The sequence below is a fragment of the Amblyomma americanum genome, chromosome 7 (genome assembly GCF_052857255.1).
Source record: "Amblyomma americanum isolate KBUSLIRL-KWMA chromosome 7, ASM5285725v1, whole genome shotgun sequence".
Lineage (NCBI taxonomy): Eukaryota > Metazoa > Arthropoda > Arachnida > Ixodida > Ixodidae > Amblyomma > Amblyomma americanum.
The window spans coordinates 137,399,137-137,418,089 of record NC_135503.1 but is presented as its reverse complement, the minus strand read 5'-3'; the positions used below and the strand labels follow the sequence as shown (position 1 = coordinate 137,418,089).

Sequence of the window (18,953 nt, the reverse complement as noted above, 5' to 3'; positions counted from 1 at the left end):
TCTGCATGCAAAAATACTCCCTTAAGGTTATAATTGTGACTTCATTAATAAGATTTTTAAGACCTTCTTTCCCTGTTAAGTGCCAAAATGGCTTGTAAAATGAGACTGGTTAAAATGAACTGCCCTGTCAGCTAGCTTTTCTCAGTGTCTATTAAAACTTTTTTTCTTTCGTCAAGAGACAACAATCTGAAAGTTAATGAAAAAGATATTGGGAAGTTGGCTTTATGACGTGAGAGGGGTGGATAAGCAATGGAGATTGCAGCAAGTGCCCCGCCTTCGACATTTATTTAGTGCCTTCTCGCCTAGTTTTAGTGTCACCATTGCATTGTTGGATTTGTATTTATGGACTAGGTGCGGTGCAGGAGCTTGTTTTGGTTTTGTTGTTTCTGGCTGGCCGTGATGGCACGGGGCAGCTGCCAGTTTAGCTAGGTCAACCGACATGGTCTCCCATTGATGCCAGCAAGACAAAGCACGCCGCATGTACCTGTGAAGCAGCTGTGAGTGCAGTATACTGCGGCTTTTCGCTCGCTGCCGCTTGGGTGGCAACAAATGGTTCCACATTTGTTTACACAGCCAAAATATTTGAGCACGAAGGTTGAGTAAGGATGGGGGCACTCTACTAGCAGTGTTTACTCCTTTATAGTGGAGTAAGTGCAAAAAAGTTGTTGCAACTGCTCCCTAGCGGGAGCACAGGCTGGAATGGTGAATATACTATACAACAAGAGCCTATACACCACGGCCGACACAAGACTGAGGAAGGTGACTACACAGGTCCCTCTGTCCTGTGTCTGCTGCGGTGTATGGGCTCCTGGTGTCTCGCCAACTGGCCTACACATCTACCCTCCTAAATGAATACGCAAGCCTTCTCCATCCACTCATGCTTGCAGGAGTAATTCTTCCTTTCGTGACAGATTCCATGGTTGGCCTCCGCCTTGTGGTGTGGGCAGGCAACGTGAAGCACAGCTTCACAAAAGTTGCGGTCTGGTGGTGTGCAGACATTCAGAACATCCGAGTAGCCAGTTTCCAGGCTGCTCAGATACGGTCCCTTCTTGCAGGTCTTTCTTTTTTTTTAATGAGCCAATCCTACTTTAACGGCTACTGAGAAAAACGGGGAAAGCTTATCTGTAGCAGCCATAGCGCTATCCAAGCTGTTACATGTTTTGCACGCTATAGTCGATAGCCTTGCTACCGTGCTGAAGAAAAAGGCTGCTCTTCACACTCGGAAGACCCCCTCCAGCCAGTGGCGTTAGTTTATTCTTTTAAACCTGCTGGCTTGCCGATGCAGTGTGGTAACTATCCGCTTTCATCTGCCACTCCCTGCATTGTTGGGCTACTCATGCTACCAGGCTCATGAGAATCTGTCGACACCATTGGCTAGGAGGGGGGGTGGTCCTCTGACAGGCAAAAGCAGCTTTTTGCTTGATTTGTATCCGATTATAGTTATTTGGCTTGCTCATTTCATCACTCATAGTTGATCAGTGACCATTACAGCTTAATTTCACTTAGTTTTGGTTCCTGTACTTGGCTCATTTCGAACACACTATCCTCTTATTGTGCTTTGTCCTTGGGCTCCCATTAAGACGCTCCTGTGGCTTATAAAGGCTCGCACCCTTTTCCTTGCCTTTTGGGCACAGGCAGCACAGGAGTCCCTGGAGGACCAACGGGCGACATTGGCTGCCGACAAGGGGCGACTTGAGTCGCTTGTTGCTGACCTGCGCGCAAAAGTGGCAGAACAGCAGGAAGAGCTGAATGCCTCTGAGCAAGACCGCCGCGCCCTGCACAACAGCCTGCAGGAACTTAAGGTGAGCTTGGTGTGCAGCCAGGGACGCCGGAAGTATATTTTCAGTGGGGGGGCTCGAACAAGTTTCTTTTTACTTGTTTTTTTGTTTTTGTTTATGTACCTAGGTTTTCAAGATATTACAATCCAAGTTTGGCTCGAGAGAGAACAATTAACTGCGTGAAAAAAATTATTTCCTTATGCAGTGTTTCTTTGATTGTTAGATCGTGCATATTATACAAGCATTAACAAGAAAAAAATTACAAATGAATTTCCAGTGCGTACATATTGACATTTGACAAATTTACAGGCATTTGCGCATGAACAAAACCATAACATGAAACAACAGTTTAAATACCACAATACAAGCAAACGCGCTACAGAACATGTATTCAGTTACCAATAATGCACACAAGCAGCAGACATTTCGGAGAGTACTGATCTTTCTAGGTGCTTAGGCGGGACCAAAGGTTGCTGCTCGCTCCACTGTTCTGCTCACAAACTCCCTGATGACGTCCTCTAAACTTAGGAGCATCATTCTTTCTTTGTGTATATGCAAAATCAAAAGTGCGATAACCTCTTTTGAGTCGTTCGGTTGCGTAAATACGTTTTGATTCTGTGCAGAGCACTAAAAGAGCGTTCCCCAGAAGCGACAGATGATGGTTTGGAAAACAAGCTGAACATACCTCACGACCTGAACCATCAACTCGTGAATGTTTTGCGATTCCCTTTGTAGGATCTCTAAAATGCCCAGAGTTGTGGTAGAATCAGCACCGTTTGGAAGAGTTGATAATAGCATAAACTGCGCCGAGCGTCTGCACAAGTCAAAATCAACTGCATGCACTCCCAAAGCCGCCTCTAGTTCATTTGCTGTATACAGACTACCTCCAGCGGCGCTGGTTAAGATGTCTTCTAGTTTTAAGAGCTGTTTCATGCCCGGCTGCTCAAAACGCTGTTTTGTTTCACTTATGATTTGGTCGGCAGTAGCGAAATGTACTCCTTGCGCAGCGCGGCCTTAACGTCAAGTGCAACTGTCTGGACAGGTCTATCAGTCGTCTCATACCTCACAGGAGGTTTTGTCGGCCTTGACATACGAGGTTCCTTCAGGCCTAGGTGCGCTGCTGTTGTGCTCATGTGCTGCCACAGCTTCTCAAACGCAGTTTCAGAGCGCAACTGGGAGATTGCCTCGCAGAGAGCCTCTGCTGCCTTTTTTGCACCTGCGGCCCATTATGTTGAGCTTTGGCGAGCGCTTGCTAATTCTTCACAAGGCCCAAAGAAGGCTACGGAAGTGTGGACACCTAACAAGGTTTCAAATCTCTGCAAAAGCCGATCGTAACCTCAAAAAATAACCTTGCTGCTTTCGGTCACTAAACCTGGTGTCTGCAAGAGCGCCTTAAGTGTCTCTTGGACTCTGGCGTAGTTCTCAACGAATCTTTGCATCGACTTGACTTTAACGGCCCGGCCCATCGCGTCAGGCAAGGCGGCAGTAAGATATTTGGCCTTGATCCACTGTCCACAGCTGACTTGCGTCCTGTGCAGGGAGGAAGCAGTACCGGCCCACTCTGTCCCTTGCTTTGCAGCGGACGGCGCGGTTTTCGGCGAGCTGTCTTTGTGAACCATCACTTGGTCACAGCGTTACAGCTGCTGATTGCAGTTGGATTTGATACGCAGATGAGCCGGCACAGCGTGGACACCGATGCAGTGCTGCATGTTTACTGAAAAAAATTATCGCTGTGGCATATGGTAGTATGTGCATTGAGGATACCTGATTATGACGTATGAGATAACCTCACGTTTTCATGTCCCTACTCGGTGGTTTCACTAGCTATGGCGTTAGGCTGCTGAGCCCAAGGATGTTGGATCGAGTCCCGGCCGTGGTGGCCGCATCTCAATGGAGAGCAAATGCAAGAACGCTTATGGGCTGTACGTTGTATGCACACATTGTACCCATTTGGCCAAGATTAACTCTTTCCCTACCATGGGGAAAATGACCTTTTTTAAGGGGTCGCGGCGGTTTTTTTTTTTTGTGCAAAAGCTATGGGGCCTAAAATTCTGCACAATAACTAAAAGAAAGTTGAATGAATGTTCTTCTTAGACACCTAATTTTTAACGGGTTCTGGGTTGCAACACAAAATTTATTTTGCCAAAAATGAAATTTTTGAAAAAATTCACCAAAACTCGTTAAGATACTTGTACCTGAAAAGAAAAAAATGTTAAAAATTTCCCAAAATATACAAAACACTTGCTATTCTATTGGCCACCATCAGTAAAAAAAGTGGAAAATTATTCATGTTAGATATGAATAGCTCGAAGCTCTACAGTTGGGCATGCCATGCAGCAACGCAGTTCCTGATGGTAAAGCACAAAGGAACATTGCAAGTTTTGCAGGACACTCTTGTTTTCTGCTGAATTTTGGTCTCATTATAACATTTCTTGCAGTTTCTGTACGTTTACATTTTTTCTGGCTGGTGCTGAATGCCTTGAGGTGGTGGTGGAGCCCGAACTCTTGGCAGATCTTCAAGATCGAAGAGCTACTTCACTAGTTCAATTCTGAATGCCAGCTGATCATAGCGGGCGATTCTGCCAAGCTCTGCAATCTCGGGATGTATCCGCCTATGTTTTTGAAAATTTATGAAACTGTTTACACAAGCAATGTCTATGCAGTGAAAAATAATCTTCCACCACCGCACGCACTTTTGAAGAACATTGTAGGGTGCAATCAACTGGTCAGATTTATCAACCCCTAGCATGCCCGCATTGTAGGCGTCAATAAGCTGCGGTCTTTTTATTGAAATCTGCTGCCATTTCCAGTCTTTTTTTCTCCCTTCTTTTGGTGAGGACATGCTTGTTTTCCGTGTGCGCGTTTGACATCATGTGGACGATGCGTCGATCTTTCCACTGAAGGTAGAGAACTTCCTTGTCCCGGAGCCAGCTCACATCACCTCGCTTCGCCTTTCTTTCCCAGCTGGTTTCTTTTAGTTCCTTTGGAAATCCGCGGCGGTCTTTTCGGGTTGTGCCCCAAGCCAGTGTCGTCCTTTCAAGCAAGCTCCGAAATAGGTTGGTTGATGTGTAGAAATTATTCATATATATATACAGTAGCCCTGGTCCAAATATTGATCGCACAGGCGGGTTACAACATTATACGCTAAGCCATGGGCACTTGGCTTTTCTCGCTTGCCTGTGTAAACTATGAATTGTATGGTGTATCCTGTTCGTGGGTCTGCGAGAACCCACAATTTGTATCCCCATTTGACAACCTTATCTCGAATGTATTGCCGAATTCCGAAGTGCCCTTTTCATTTAACCATTCTTTCATCAACAGAAAGTTCGTGGTGCAGTTGAAAAAAACTGGCCGAATGTTCATTGATGTGCTGCAGCAGCCATGAAACTCTGTTGTCCAATTTTGATGTGATTTCCAAATCGGAGTCGGACACGTGCAGCATTCCCAACAGAGCCCAGAAACTCTTTCGGGGCATGACCTGTGGGGGAGCCATTCCAGCAAAAATTCTTGATGTGTTCCAATAAAGATGGAGCCGCGGTAATTCAACAATCCCCATGTAGAGGAGAAGACCGATGAACATCGTCATCTCTGCTGGCGCGACCTCTTTCCAGGACCCATCCACTTCACTGTAGGTTGGCTTCTCTAGGATCATCAACCAGGCGTATTTGTTGGTGTTTTCGCATATCTTTCCAACCACTTCCGTGGTAAAAAACAGGCGGAAAACATCAATCGCACAGAGCAGTCGAAGAGGGCCGCTGCGGAGCACTCAAGCCAAAATGAATGCCTGGTTCTCTTCTTGGCCAGAGTGTCTCTCTGCTGCGCAGGAGGCAAGGAATCTTGCCCAAATGACGTGGACGGACACCCTGGGAATTAGATAAATGACAGCGACAACAAAAATAAAACATCCGGAGAAAATGCAGAGACACGCAAAACGGGCCGATGTTCCAGGCCAGTTTGCATCGTTGTCGCTGTCGGAACTAAATTTTGACGAAAGTGAAGCATCTTCAGACTCACTGCTACTTGTGCCGTCGATAACATCAATCTCTGACAAAGCGGAGTCGTGAGATTTGTGGCATTCTGGACCGCATGACGTGCTTGCAGAGGTGTCCATTCTAGCTTGCGCCACAGGCGCTCCCCCGTCTTCGGAGCGTGTCAAAAAATAGCCACCTCGTGGTAAAAAAGGAAAGCTCATTGAAAACGAAACTAGTTTTTAGACTACAAGACAGATGGCGCAACGTGCCCATAAGCAACGCGGAGCGGTCCGAAATTGGCGCGTGCATTCATCGTTCGCGGGCTGACGATGCTCTATGGGCGCGGTAGGGAAAGGGTTAATACGGAGTCCTTCGCTGGCGTATCTTAGAGCCCATGCGCAGCTTTGAGTCGCAATACCTGCCTTTCAGATTTAAATAAACTATATACATGGATGTGTGTGAAAGTTCCCATGGAGCAATTTCCATTTGATTCCAGCTGTAACTAAATGGAAACCAGTTTGAGCAGTTAGAATTTTTCTCCCGGAATGCTGACTAGTCACATTTTAAATGCGAACTGTGCTTTTGTTTCATTCTGGAAATTTATTGTATGGCAAATAAGGTTTCATATACATACATCAACTTGGGGCCTGTGTATAGCTGTGGTTCAAGGAGAGGGCTGAGTTGGACTGGTTGGTTCATGTTGAACGGTACGATAAAACAGCTCTGACGGACGGGACGGAAGAGGAGACAGACACATGCGCTGGTGCCTGGTGTCTGTTTCCTCTTCCGTCCCATCCGTCAGAGCTGCTTCGTCGTACCGTTCAGCTGTGGTTAATAGTCATCTGACTACAAGGTTTACTTCTGAGCCTTGAATTGAAACTTTAACATCTCCAAAGTCCAAAATAAATGGGGAGGGCGAGGGTCTTCTTCACATTGCTCATATTGCTTCAATTCCCCCACCACCACACGGCTCAAGCACGAACCATGTCATGTGGACTGTCAAGGGTTTTTAAACGGGATGTCTGATTTCCAGTTGCGGATAAGCACACCTTATGTTATTTGCACGCACTACAAAACAGTGTTGCTGAAATATGAATTGTTTTGACAAAGAATATATTTGGCTGAAAATAAGACGGAGCCAAGGCAATAAAGAAAACAAGCACCATGGGTTCTCGGTTCCATACTAGTCCACCGCTGTGGCTAATGATGACCTGCAGCGCTGTCAGTACTTGCATTTAACCAGTATCCCTAACGAATTTTCTATTTTAAAAGGAGCAAGACTAAGCAGGCATACTCAACTATAATAATGTAAGCACAGATAGAGCTGTACAAACCCAAATAAGCCCTCAAAAAGGCTGGAACTGTCCACGGAGGTTGACTAACGTCGCCGGCCTTTTTTGATCGCGGTACAAGCTTCCGCCAAGCTCCCTAAAGGTCGACTCCCAAAGCCCTTCCCAAGGGCTTCTTCATATATAGCCACCGTATTGGACCACTTTTCCAGTAACGCCCTGCGCATGCGCAAAACCTCCTTGTCCGCTAATTTTGACGACTGAATTTTTGAACAGGAGAGGAGTTCGCTGAACGTGCTTTTCCATGACGTCCCCTCGATGTGACAAACTACTGCACAATAATGGACCATTTGGAAAAATCTGTCAGATTTCTGCAAGGCTTGTTTTCCAACCAAAAGTTTGCAATCCGAGACGACACTCTCGCCTTCGTTGTGCAATCGGGTTCCCCCTTCTGAGTAACTTCTGGAATATCACCGGTTGACTTCAAGGTGGCCCCGAGAGAGGGGGGGGACCGCTGTCAACGTCCTGTAGCACCGCAGTAGAGATTAGGCAGGAAATGCAAGGAAATGGGCTTGGCTTCCGTGACGGCAGGAGTGGGCTACCTCATACAGGGACTCTGCTCATACTAACCTTTCTTAGAATTGTGTGCTGAACAAATTAGACTGACCCCGCACCGTCGCGCCAACTTCTTCTCTTCACCCCTCCGTACCCCTAGCCCGAACACTGAACAGCCCACCAGCCACTTCGTGACGACAAAGATCGGTCTTCCCCCTTTTTGTGCGCCACGCTGAGCGATGACACGTCCGACTCACAAGGACGACGGTGATGGGGACTCCCGGAAAACTTCCCTTCGCATACGTTAATGGAATTCGCCAGTTTATAACAAAGGAAAAGCGAAGCCAGCTCCCTGCTTCTGTAGCTACTCCGAATTGGTACCTGCGCCAGAGTGTTTTTATTGTTAAAATTGCCATTCTATCAAAACCAAAATGCGTGCTAGCACTCTAATTCATGCCTGTTCCAGAGACTTGGGGGTGCTTTAAACGTGTAGTTTCCTACTGGGACATCATCGGAACGCGGAGGTCGTAAGTTAGGTTACAGCAAAAAAAATGTAAAAAGGCAGGAATTCAGGTGGGGGAGGGGCTGAACCCCCTCATGAGAATACTTGGAGGGGCTCTGGCCCTTCGTTAGCCTCTCGTTAGAACTCTTCGTTAGCCTCCACGTTTCTGCCCTGTAGGTGAGTACTGGTAAGATACAGCTGTTGTGTACTTTTCTCTTGAGGGATATTGGTAACCTGCCAGTCATGATCTGAGAGAACCTGCCATATGCATTCCACCCCATTCTAATGTCTACCACAGATTTATTCACATTACCTTTCTCTCTAAGCTAGGACCTCGGGGAGCGTGACTGTGCCTGTATAGACGTCTATGTGAACTCTGGCACATTTTAGTGAGACATGATCCATTGCTTCTACTGTTTTGCCACACACTGCGCATGTCATCTTCGCGGTTAAATTTTCTTTAGCATGATGTCCTGCACATCGGTGGATGCCAGTTGCAATTTACTCTCCTGCTGTTAGCTGAGGCTGTGTGCACATCTCTGTTCTGACGAGGGTACAATAATACCCCCACTTCTGATGGAGGGCTGCTGTATGAAATTGCTGTTCTTTAATTGGAAAAAATTAAGGTTTGTGAACTATGTTCTCTTTCTATAAAAAGAAAATTGTTGGAGAAAATCTCTTAGAAGGAACAGCTTGTCAGGTCAGTAACCTGGCAAACTTTATTTCACCTCAAGTGCAGCTGACAACTTTTAGACGATATGTCACTATCAGCATCCACTGCTCGACAAAAGATTTTTTCAAACTGTACAACAGTTTTATGTTGTTCAAATAACATGCATGTGTATGCTGCAAGGAGGCAACAGCAGAAGTAATCCTGGTCATAGCATGTAACAGTGACCAGTAAGTGACTTTGGAATGCAGGGCATACCTCCAAGTGCTAATCATTGGAGAGTTTGGCAAAATGTTAGTCTTTCTGTGCTGTAACCCCCCTCCACCCTTGTCCACTCGTGCTGACCTGAAAGATTTTTTGCTCAGGTGGGTATTTAACTTGCAGTGTGTCCCATTGATGGCAGTTACTGTTGGCTTCAGTTGTGTATGTCATAACGAGCCCCTCATTTCTCTTCCCTTGTCTGCTCAATAACTAACGGGGGCCTCGATTCTGGCAGTGTTGATGCCATAGGGAGCATAACAGGTTTCTCGTACAGTCATGTTCCTACGTGACACTTGCAGTAAAACAGGATGTACTACGCTCACCGCTAAAGATGACAGTGAACATCCGTAAAGATGCAAGGCGAACACCCCAATCAGCCACTGTACATCCAGCGGATGTACGACGTATGTTGCTTTTCAGATATACGGATGTCCGTGAGAGATCAGTCAGAGATCGGCAAATTTCCCACTTACGTCTGACTGAGGTATATGTGTAAGTGGAACGATCTCCCACGGACATCCGATCTGGATATACCCCGTGGATCTAATGAGGCAATTCGCATGTCATGCCTTCTGCGCTTTCATGAAGCAGGCCTTTGTGATTTCAGCCAGTGGTATATCTGGCAGTTCCCATGGACTTTTCTAACAGCACACAGAATGCCCGAAATCACATATGTCCATCATATGTCATACATGCATGCCTCTATGAAGCAATGGCCACAAAGCAAAATCTATCAGATTGAAGTCTATTTTATTAATAACATCTAAGCTGCTTTAGTTTCAAAGAATTATTCAAGCTAGTAATATCGGGAGAAGTTTCATGCTATAGGAAGGGTTACTCTGTGCAGCCTGTACTTTCATGGTTCAACTTGGTATTCCAAAAAGGGATGCTCTGAAAAAACAAGCAAATACAATACTTTTACTGAAAGGTTCAGCCAGTTTTTAAGTGCAAGATACTGTAAGTAAAAATGTGAATGAAAGACAATATCAAGAGAATTTCATAATTTTAACCCAGCCTTGCTGCAACATACCAATGCAACTCAGTGATGTGATAAGGGGTACACAAGCATTTAAAATGCATATAGCACACAAAACAAAATCGGGCTAGTAGCCGACAATGCCACAGTGCCTATCTCAACTTGCAGAGATATGTTACCTTTGGGTTGCAGAAGTCAAAAAGGATGGAAAAACATGAGCAGGCAATTTGTTTCTGACCAGTTGCATTAGAAAAGATAATACCACACTTATGTTTCTCTACATATTACTGAAATAGCATTCTTTTCCCCTCATGATTCTAGGCTTTTGATTTAACTGGTTTGGCTAACATTACAGTACAGAAATGTTTTTCCCAAGAACTCTCATCCTGCAAATTTTTATCCATCACTGTACAAGTACACTGCACAGAGCAAAGAAAAAGAAAGTGGCGATTACATGAGGGAAGGAAACTTGCAATGAAGTTCAAACTTGCGTGCAGGCTGCTGCTGTGCACTGCAGGGACTGTATAGGTCATAGGTCAGTCTCGTGCACTCTGCACGGCCAAGGAAATCAAATATGAGAGAGCAACTTCTACTGTACTTTGTCAACATAACGTTAGACGTCATGATGCAGCAAAACATGCCCACAAGATTCACTGATAAAGCACTCATCCAGCACTAACAGCATATTTGATGAAGTAAAAACAGCACAGCGATGACAGACAAGAACGAAGAAAGGACAAGTGGTTATGGGGGGGGCCTTTTAACAAGGTATTATGCTGACGTAGACGGGTGTTCATACAATTTCCAGTTTGGCCGGTGTATTTCTTGCCGCAAGAAAACTGTCATAGACTGCCCTTTCAGCACATGGCGTGAACTTATTTTCGTGGTTTATCTTGCAGACTCTACTACCGTTTTTTGTTTTTATCCTTTCCTTTCCTATCTACTATGGCACATATTTTCGGTGCTTCTTCATGGTTGTGATTAAGTACCTTGATTCCCATGGTTAGAAGTGTTTGCGGAGATGCATGCGTCCTGGTCGACTTGTGGAGAGTATTAATGCCTGTGTTTGTTACAATAAGCCTCAGTTGTTGGTAAGCGCTTGTCCTTCTTTTTTTGTTCTTGTCCGTCGTTGCCGCGCTGTTTTTTACTTCTTCAATATGCACCAACTCGCTCAGTTTCCGGTTCTTCAGCATACAAGATGATGCAAAGTTCCACCGGAGTAAGGCAGAAAGGTCTGCTCACAACCCGGGGACATGTAGCTCTAGGGGTGCCATATATGGTACTGCTACCTTGCTCAGCATTGAACCCTGTGGCCATGAACATGTTGACAAAGCTGTACCAATGCACTGCATGATCTGATTGCACTCAGTGCGTAGCAATGGGAAGATAAGTGAAGAATGCGTGACTGAGGTTCGCAAATTTAGCAGAACACTTCAGCTCTCCTAAACAATGAAACTGCATAGTGCGAAGTACTGTGCAGTAGATGTTTGGAAACATCCACTTGACAAGCCTAACATTGAAGCAAGTCAATAAGCTGTACAGCTAGACAACTGTTACATCATTTTCAACTTAACTGTGCTTTCCATGGCATGGCATTATTTAGGCACCGATACACTCCACACGCTGGCCACATCCACACAGCAAAGGCAGTAAGAAACATGCTTTTCATGCATTGTTTTATCGCAATTATGAATGTACATAAAACTGCCTTAAAATTCACATTATGCTAATGCATATCGTCTCAACTCTTTGTAGAGTACATCAAATAACAGGCGTAACGCACTGGCTTCCAGAGGTTTATGGTAGGCTCGCATATGCGGGCAACTACGTTTGCGGCAGCTACTGAATCATAATTGTAACTGCCACTCCAGTGCAAACAAGTCGTACAACATAGTGCAATTGAGTTGCAGTGCTTCAGTCATCCCTCAGCGGCATCCTCGAAAGTAATTTTAAAGCACAGTTACTTACCTTGCAAGTGATAACACCAGGCCACTTCTTTCATCCGAAGCAACAAAACATCAGCATCTCAGCAAGTGATCAGTTAGTTTTCACGAGAGCTTCAGGTGCAGAAGGTCTTGTGATGCGTCACCTATACACTCTACATTTCTAGCACAGCCAAGCAACCACACACTGTAGCAAAAATAAAGATCGAAAGAAGCACATCACAACGAAAAACAACGCAGATGACAGACCGTGCCGGAACTGCCGACTGGCGGATCGGATTGGATAGACTTTTAGGCCTATCGCTCTGCTGCAGCCCCTGGTAGGAGTTTTAGTTTACGGGGGTGGAGAATGCTGGAGAAAAAAAGGGTGTTAATTATGAGCATTGGTGCCAGAAAGTCATGCAATTAAATTCAGATTCTTTCGTGTTAGCACAATATTAAACCAATTTCTGTTATACAAATTTGATCGGCTGAATTTTGTCATTTGCAAAATAAATTGCCGTTTAAATCTCTGAGAAAAAACAAAATATGGATTTGATGTAAGCTCAAACCCCTAAAGGGATTTTCATGGATACCCGTCGGACGTCCGTCCGCGGCTATCTTCCAGCCATCCGATAATGAGCGTCCCTCGGACATAGTCCGAATCTCAAATGCGTATATCCTGATGGAGGTCTGCAAGGATGCTCTACAGACATCCTCGCCTGGCACTGGAGATTCAGATCTTAATCGTACATACTATGGATATCCGTGAGTGACTGGGACTCAAGGTTCGGTTACACGCAAACATAACTACCCCCAAAAGCAGAAGATTGACAGCTGTCGCGGTAGCTCAGTTGGTAGATCACCGGACACGTAATTCGGAGGTCGTCGATTTGGATCCCACCGGTGGCACTTGTTTGTTTTTTTCTTTGTGGGAAAAGCATATGTTCCAAACCACCCAATTGTGAAAAATGTAACTGTTGAATCAGGCGCAAAGATGCTTATTGACAATTTCAGTTCAATTACCATTTCTTGACACAAGATCTGAACCGATCCTTTTCTAGTGCTCACATACTTCAGTCTGCATTTGCGCTGTCTTGAGGATGGAACGAACTTTGCAACGCATCTGGTCTGTTGACGGCGATGAAGAAAGTTTTGCAGCTAAGTACTGTGGGGAAGCGTTTTTCCTTTGCATGTCGCGTCCCGGCAAAAACGGCTCTCTCGAATGCTGCCGCGCAGTTTTTATTTTTGTTCTTGGTGACGGTGGTGGTGGTGACTGCCGCTGCATACGAGTTGTTCATATTGCATGCCGTCACGTTCGGCACATTTCTATGCTTCAACATGTGCGGTTGTTCAATAAACGTAGTAGCCGGCAAATCGTGTTTTTTGGGAACGTATTAATCAGGAGAAATATAGGAATTGTATGGGAGATTTTTAATGTCTGCGATTTTGAGGTTACGAACCGGGAAATGTTATGAATTGGGGACGTATCAACAAGATTTTGCTGTAATTACCCTATTAATCTCTCACTGATAAACTCCATAAGTATTTTTTAAATCCCTTATGCTCCTTGGTTGCAGTGACTGTTGGCTTCTGTCATACGTGTTATAACAAGCCCCTCTTTCCCCTTTCCTTGTCTGCTCACTGATTTCAGTGTATTTTATGCTTGGCTAAGGAAGATTTTGGGGCCCCTATTAAGCTGCTGCGCTCATGATTTATAGCTAAGGTCAGTTCATAGACTCGGTGCTATACACCTGCGCAGTTTGCACTTGAGATGCCATGATCAGTTGCCAAAGATTCCTGCGTGAAGTCTCACAGATTTTTCCGACTTCGCAAGAGCTGGAAAATGGTCCGAATATACGAACAGTTCAAAATATTCGTGAGCTTCAAAAAAAATCTTTTCGAGAAACAGCTTTAAAAATCTCAAACTTTTCCGCTTCCAACGTTCAGCTTTCAAGCAATAATACCGGACTTTATCTGAGCCATAGTCGTGCTTTCTTCATGCCCGCACCACCTCGCACTGCGACATCAGACAGTGCAATGTGGCTGCAGGTCATGCAGCAAACACTGCCGGTTTCCATAAGCAGTGAATACAGAAGTAACCCACAGGGCCGCTGCGGTGGCTTAGTGGTTATCGCGCTCGGCTGTTGGCCCGAAAGACGCGGGTTCGATCCTGGCCACGGCGGTTGAATTTCGATGGAGGCGAAATTCTAGAGGCCCGTGTACTGTGCAATGCCAGTGCACGTTAAAGAACCCCAGGTGGTCGAAATTTCCGTAGCCCTTCACTGCGGCATCCCTCATATCCTGAGTCGCTTTGGGACGTTAAACCCCCATAAATCAAATCAAATCAGAGGTAGCCCACAAGAAGATGCAAGTGGCTCTTAGTTTCTGAATGCTCGGAATGGACAGGCATCATCCCTAAACTATTGCATGTCGCTTGTAGCTGCTAGGGCCGGTAAAACTTTTCTGCAGATTGTAAAGGCATTGCAGTGAAGCTGCTATGCTGCTGCCGTACTTACTGCTTGTGAAATTGTGAGCATAGACCGTTTTATATTCAACCACCTCTGCATACGATGCATGATGTCGCAGGGCAACATTCGCGTGTTCTGCCGCCTGCGGCCCCTCCTGCCCTCCGAGAAAGCTCCACAGCGACCTTTCCTGTTGCTGCCAGATGAGCGGACTGTTGAGGTTCTCCGCACAGACCCAGAGGTGAGCGGGACCCCAGTCACCACGGGGCCTTTGTAACCGTGCCAATGGGGTGATTGTGCCACCCTTCCTGGACTTAAGAGCCAAGAGAATTGAGATTGTTGTGCTACCTGTGAGCGTGCAGGTCAGCTGGAAACTGCATGGCAGTGCAATTAAGTGACAAGATACTGTATTTACTCGCGTATAACCCGCACCCCTAACTTTGAGCTCCACGAAAAAAATAAACCTCACATATAACCCACATGTTTCCCTGAAAATAAAAAAAAGAGCGCTAGATAGATACAACTGCACACTCAGTGATTATTTCGTTTTCAGAACATTTATTCAAATTTCCACCACCACATAACTGGTTATCTGATTTTCAATCATCTCCGCTCTCACTGCTGCCATCCGAGGCCTCATCGCCACTCTCAAAGACTGTCCTCCTTGGAACCATCCAAGCTGTTAATGATGGCACATTTTTAAAGCTTTTACGCACCAAGTCAGCCGGTATCGCATTCCACGCATCCGCGACCCACTGGCACAGCAATGGAATATCGAGCCTTCGCACGCGCCCTGTCGGTGTGAGGGCATAAAGGCCATCAGCCATCCACTGGGCATACAGCCGCTTCATGTGTGCCTTGAACAGCTTGTTCAGGCACACGTCGAGTGGCTGAAGCATGGACGTCATGCCGCTAGGTATTATGACGAGGTCGGTGCCTGTCTCGGCGAGGCGAGCCTTCACCGCATCAGTGCAGTGGCCTCGAAAGGAATCCAGTACGAGCATCGACCGCATGCCAGCAAGGCACCTGGTCTTCATTCGCAGATTATTCGAAGCCAGTCACCAACTAGGCCACGGTTCTTCCAGAAATTTTCTTCTACACGCACGATTCCTGGTGGCAGTGGTGTGCTAGGTAGCGTAGTGCATTTGAAAATCTCATACGGACGCAGTTTCGTGCCATCAGCCAAAGCACATAACATGACTGTGCAACGCAGCTTGGCATTTCCGCCGGTAAACAGCTTGGCAAACAGCTGTGCTCCTTCTGAAGTGCGATGACATATCGTTGAAATTACAATTTCTCCTTGCAGACATCAGGAAGCCGCTGGCGCATTGTTGTTCGCCACCGCATAGAAAATTCATGTCTTCGCATGAACCGCTGAAGCCATCCATGGCTTGTACGAAACTCGCTTGGAATGTTCATTTCCAGGACTAACTTCAGGGCTTCCATTTGTGCCATCTCAGTCAAAACAGTGTGGCCGCAACTTGTCTGCTCTTCAATGAACTTGGCAATCTGTGTCTCGAAGGGGGGGTACGCGCCAGCCTTCGGGCCACGAAACGCTCGCCTGTCCCGATTTGTTGTTTCAAGACTTTTTTTTCCTCCAGTCGCGAATGCACGACTTGTCGACATCATGCTGTCTCGCAGCAGCTCTGTTGCAGATTTCTTTGGCAGTGGCTATAATCTTTAGCTTCTCTTTCACTGTGAAACACTGCCGCCGAGTCGCACTCATGACAAAGCAGGCAAACAGTGCAAACTGGGATGTAGTACATGAAACAGCGCCTGACACTAGGCTCAACAACGCTGGCTGAAGAAAACTTGGCCAATGGCGACAGTATTCTAGTTCATTGTAGGCGAGGGGAAGAATAAACAACTATGAATGTGGGTTTGAGTATGCCTTTCGTTGGCCCCAATTGGATTGGATGTGGGGCTTGTTTTAGATGCTATGGCGGAGCCTGTCCCGCCGTGTCAACACTACCTATCGTTTAAGCGTATTCCAATTTTCAAGGCGGTGTTTTGTTCTTTCGACCAACCTGGCCTTGGAAATGGCTTCTTGTTCGTTCACCTTGCTGTCAGCCGCACTGCCCTCTGTCAGTTGTCCTGAGCCAAAACCCAGTGCTTGCGGTAGGGTATATCCACTCGGTTGGCAGAGGTGGAGCGATCGACATGTCGGGACATGTTCGATCGTATCCTCGTCCTGTCCACACATCATGCACATGATATCTGCATGTCCTGCCCTGCAATCCGTGCTTGCCACTTCTTCATGCGCAGCACCCTCACCTGAGCCTCGAAGGGTAGGGCACTGCCGAGGGGGTCGTCGTAGAAGCGCTCCTGCACAATCTCTCTTGAGCCTGGTGTACAGTCCAAGAGCTGGCTTGGCCACCGCACTGGCCATTCCACAGCTCTGTCTCCATCACCACCAAATGCTGCCACACGTTCCATTTTCTCCAGCAGGTGCCCCCGGTGCCGTGATCGTAGGCAGTGGCACACAGTATTTGCTCCCCAACGCTCGTACCCGCCTCTTCCAGCGCATACACTGTCACGGATCTCCCCAGAGAACACTCGAACCGAAAGAATGGACTAGGCGACGGTTGTACCCACACAAACGCACATTTACTACACCCTACGTGACACACACACTAGAACCCAAAACACAAAGAATAAAAATAAACACAACCCGGGAACACTGCTACCAGCGTCTACTATTAGCATTCTACTGCTAGTGGTCGGCGTTTGTGCTCACGGTCGGTTCGGTGCGGCTGCAGCGGTGTGGATCCAGTGGCTGGCGTCGAGGCGGCGTTCTACGTGCTTGGGCTGGCGTCGCCGGCTGCGTCGTATAAGCTCCTGGTAAGCGCCCGTGGAGGTGATGCCGGTGTTGGCGTGGGGAGCACCACCCGGATGGGTGGCAACAGCGCAGGAGAGCAGGAGACACCCCTGGCCATAGCAGGTGGTAGCGTCCTCCGTTGACTCCCCGGAGCAGGCTCAGGCACGGCAGGAAGTCCACGATGCGATGCCATAGAACGCAAGCTCACCGGAGCAGTAGCCGGCGTCGCTCTCTTCCAGCCGAAGCGTCCCTGACCCGCCGGAGCCTCCGCTTCTCTGTTCTCTCCCCCCCCCCCGTGCCTCGCTCTCCCTCGCCCTTTTATAGCCTTGGCGTTAGTTCAGTAAGCCTTGTCGTCGTCTTCTCCTTCTCTTCTCCACCAATCATCTCTCTCCACCTCACCGAATGCTTCTCCTTCATCTTCTTTATTCTTCGGTTAATCCACGTCGTCTTCACACCTCTTTCCTTCATGATTTTGTTTTAGACTCATTATATGTGACATACGTATTCCAGAGTATAACAGACAACGCTGTGCTTTATGGGCCCAGCGTTCCTCCCCAAGAATCCACGAGCACATCTCGAAATCGAACTTTGCCGTCGCCTCCCGTGCCCCGAAAGAGGAGCACCACACGTCTCCTTGTACGGCCTCATTCAGGGATGTATGGTGGGCACCCAGAACTCGCCGTCCCACCTCTCTGTCGTCGCTCCAGAAATTCACGGGTCCCCGACGAGACACACAGCGCAGTGTTCGCTTAGGCCAGTCCCAGCACCATCACTGCCTTCCAAATGTTGCGCAATACTTCCAACCTGTTTAACGACCATAATGCCTTCGCTTTTAGGACACATTGGTTTCGTAGCGCCTTCCCACGGAGGCCACTCTCATAGTCTGCCAGGTATGCCTGCTGTGTCGTGAGCTCTATTCCGAGGTACCTGTAGGTACGCGCCCACAGTATTTCACGTCCCTGTAGTAGTCCCCGTGCAAGTAGTCCCTCGTCGGCTTGCCAAGTGTCGATGACGATGGGAATGGCGGACTACACGGGGGAAGCCGCCGCACATTGCCGTGAAGCCAACCCCCTCCCCCCAAAAGAAAAAAATCGCAGATAACCCGCACCCCCATTTTTTAAATGCATTCTTTTTTTTTTCAAATTTTGGTGTGGGTTATACGCGAGCAAATATGGTAGTTGGGCTGCTTGTTGCCCATGGTGGGGTTCATTTTCTGTCAGCATTTTATACAACTCTGGAACATGGGGGTTTGCCATGCTGGAATTGTGTACGCAGCATCTGGTAAGCTTGAGCAGTGTATTGTACATTGTAATATGAAAGGGATCAGTAGTGTTTTGTCTCCAAGGCTTACTGAACTCTCACACTTTCATAAAGGCAAGCATTGGATGCCACAGCTTGCGTGCTACCAGTAAACGCAGTGAATCAGTTTAAAATCGTTGAAATTGTTCGGGCCATTTTTAAAACCAATCACCAGTTTCCAATTACAGTAGAATCTTTGTGATACGAACACAATTGATGCAGATTTCGCGATGATATGAATTCGTAAAATTCCCCGGTCGGAGTGCATTGTGCACAACGTGCGGAATTCCGGATGTGTACGAGCTCTCTCCCGCGTACATCGGATGATACAAACACGCGAGCCGCAATCGCTATCTCGAACACCAAGGGCTGCACTCATATCGGCGAAATTGCCAATGCTAACTGTGCGGTGCGCACCTCGAGCAGTGAGCGGCGATGTGCGGC

At 47.0% G+C, this 18,953-nt stretch overlaps 1 protein-coding gene across 1 annotated transcript in view; it reads left to right on the top strand.

The window, feature by feature from the left end:
- Positions 1 to 18,953, top strand: part of LOC144096604 (kinesin-like protein KIFC1) — a 51,049-nt gene that overhangs the window by 19,489 nt on the left and 12,607 nt on the right. Inside the window, exons 8-9 of the mRNA XM_077629411.1 lie at positions 1,635 to 1,802; positions 14,514 to 14,633. Coding sequence (XP_077485537.1) covers positions 1,635 to 1,802; positions 14,514 to 14,633 — 288 coding nt within the window. The remainder of the gene's footprint in view (positions 1 to 1,634; positions 1,803 to 14,513; positions 14,634 to 18,953) is intronic.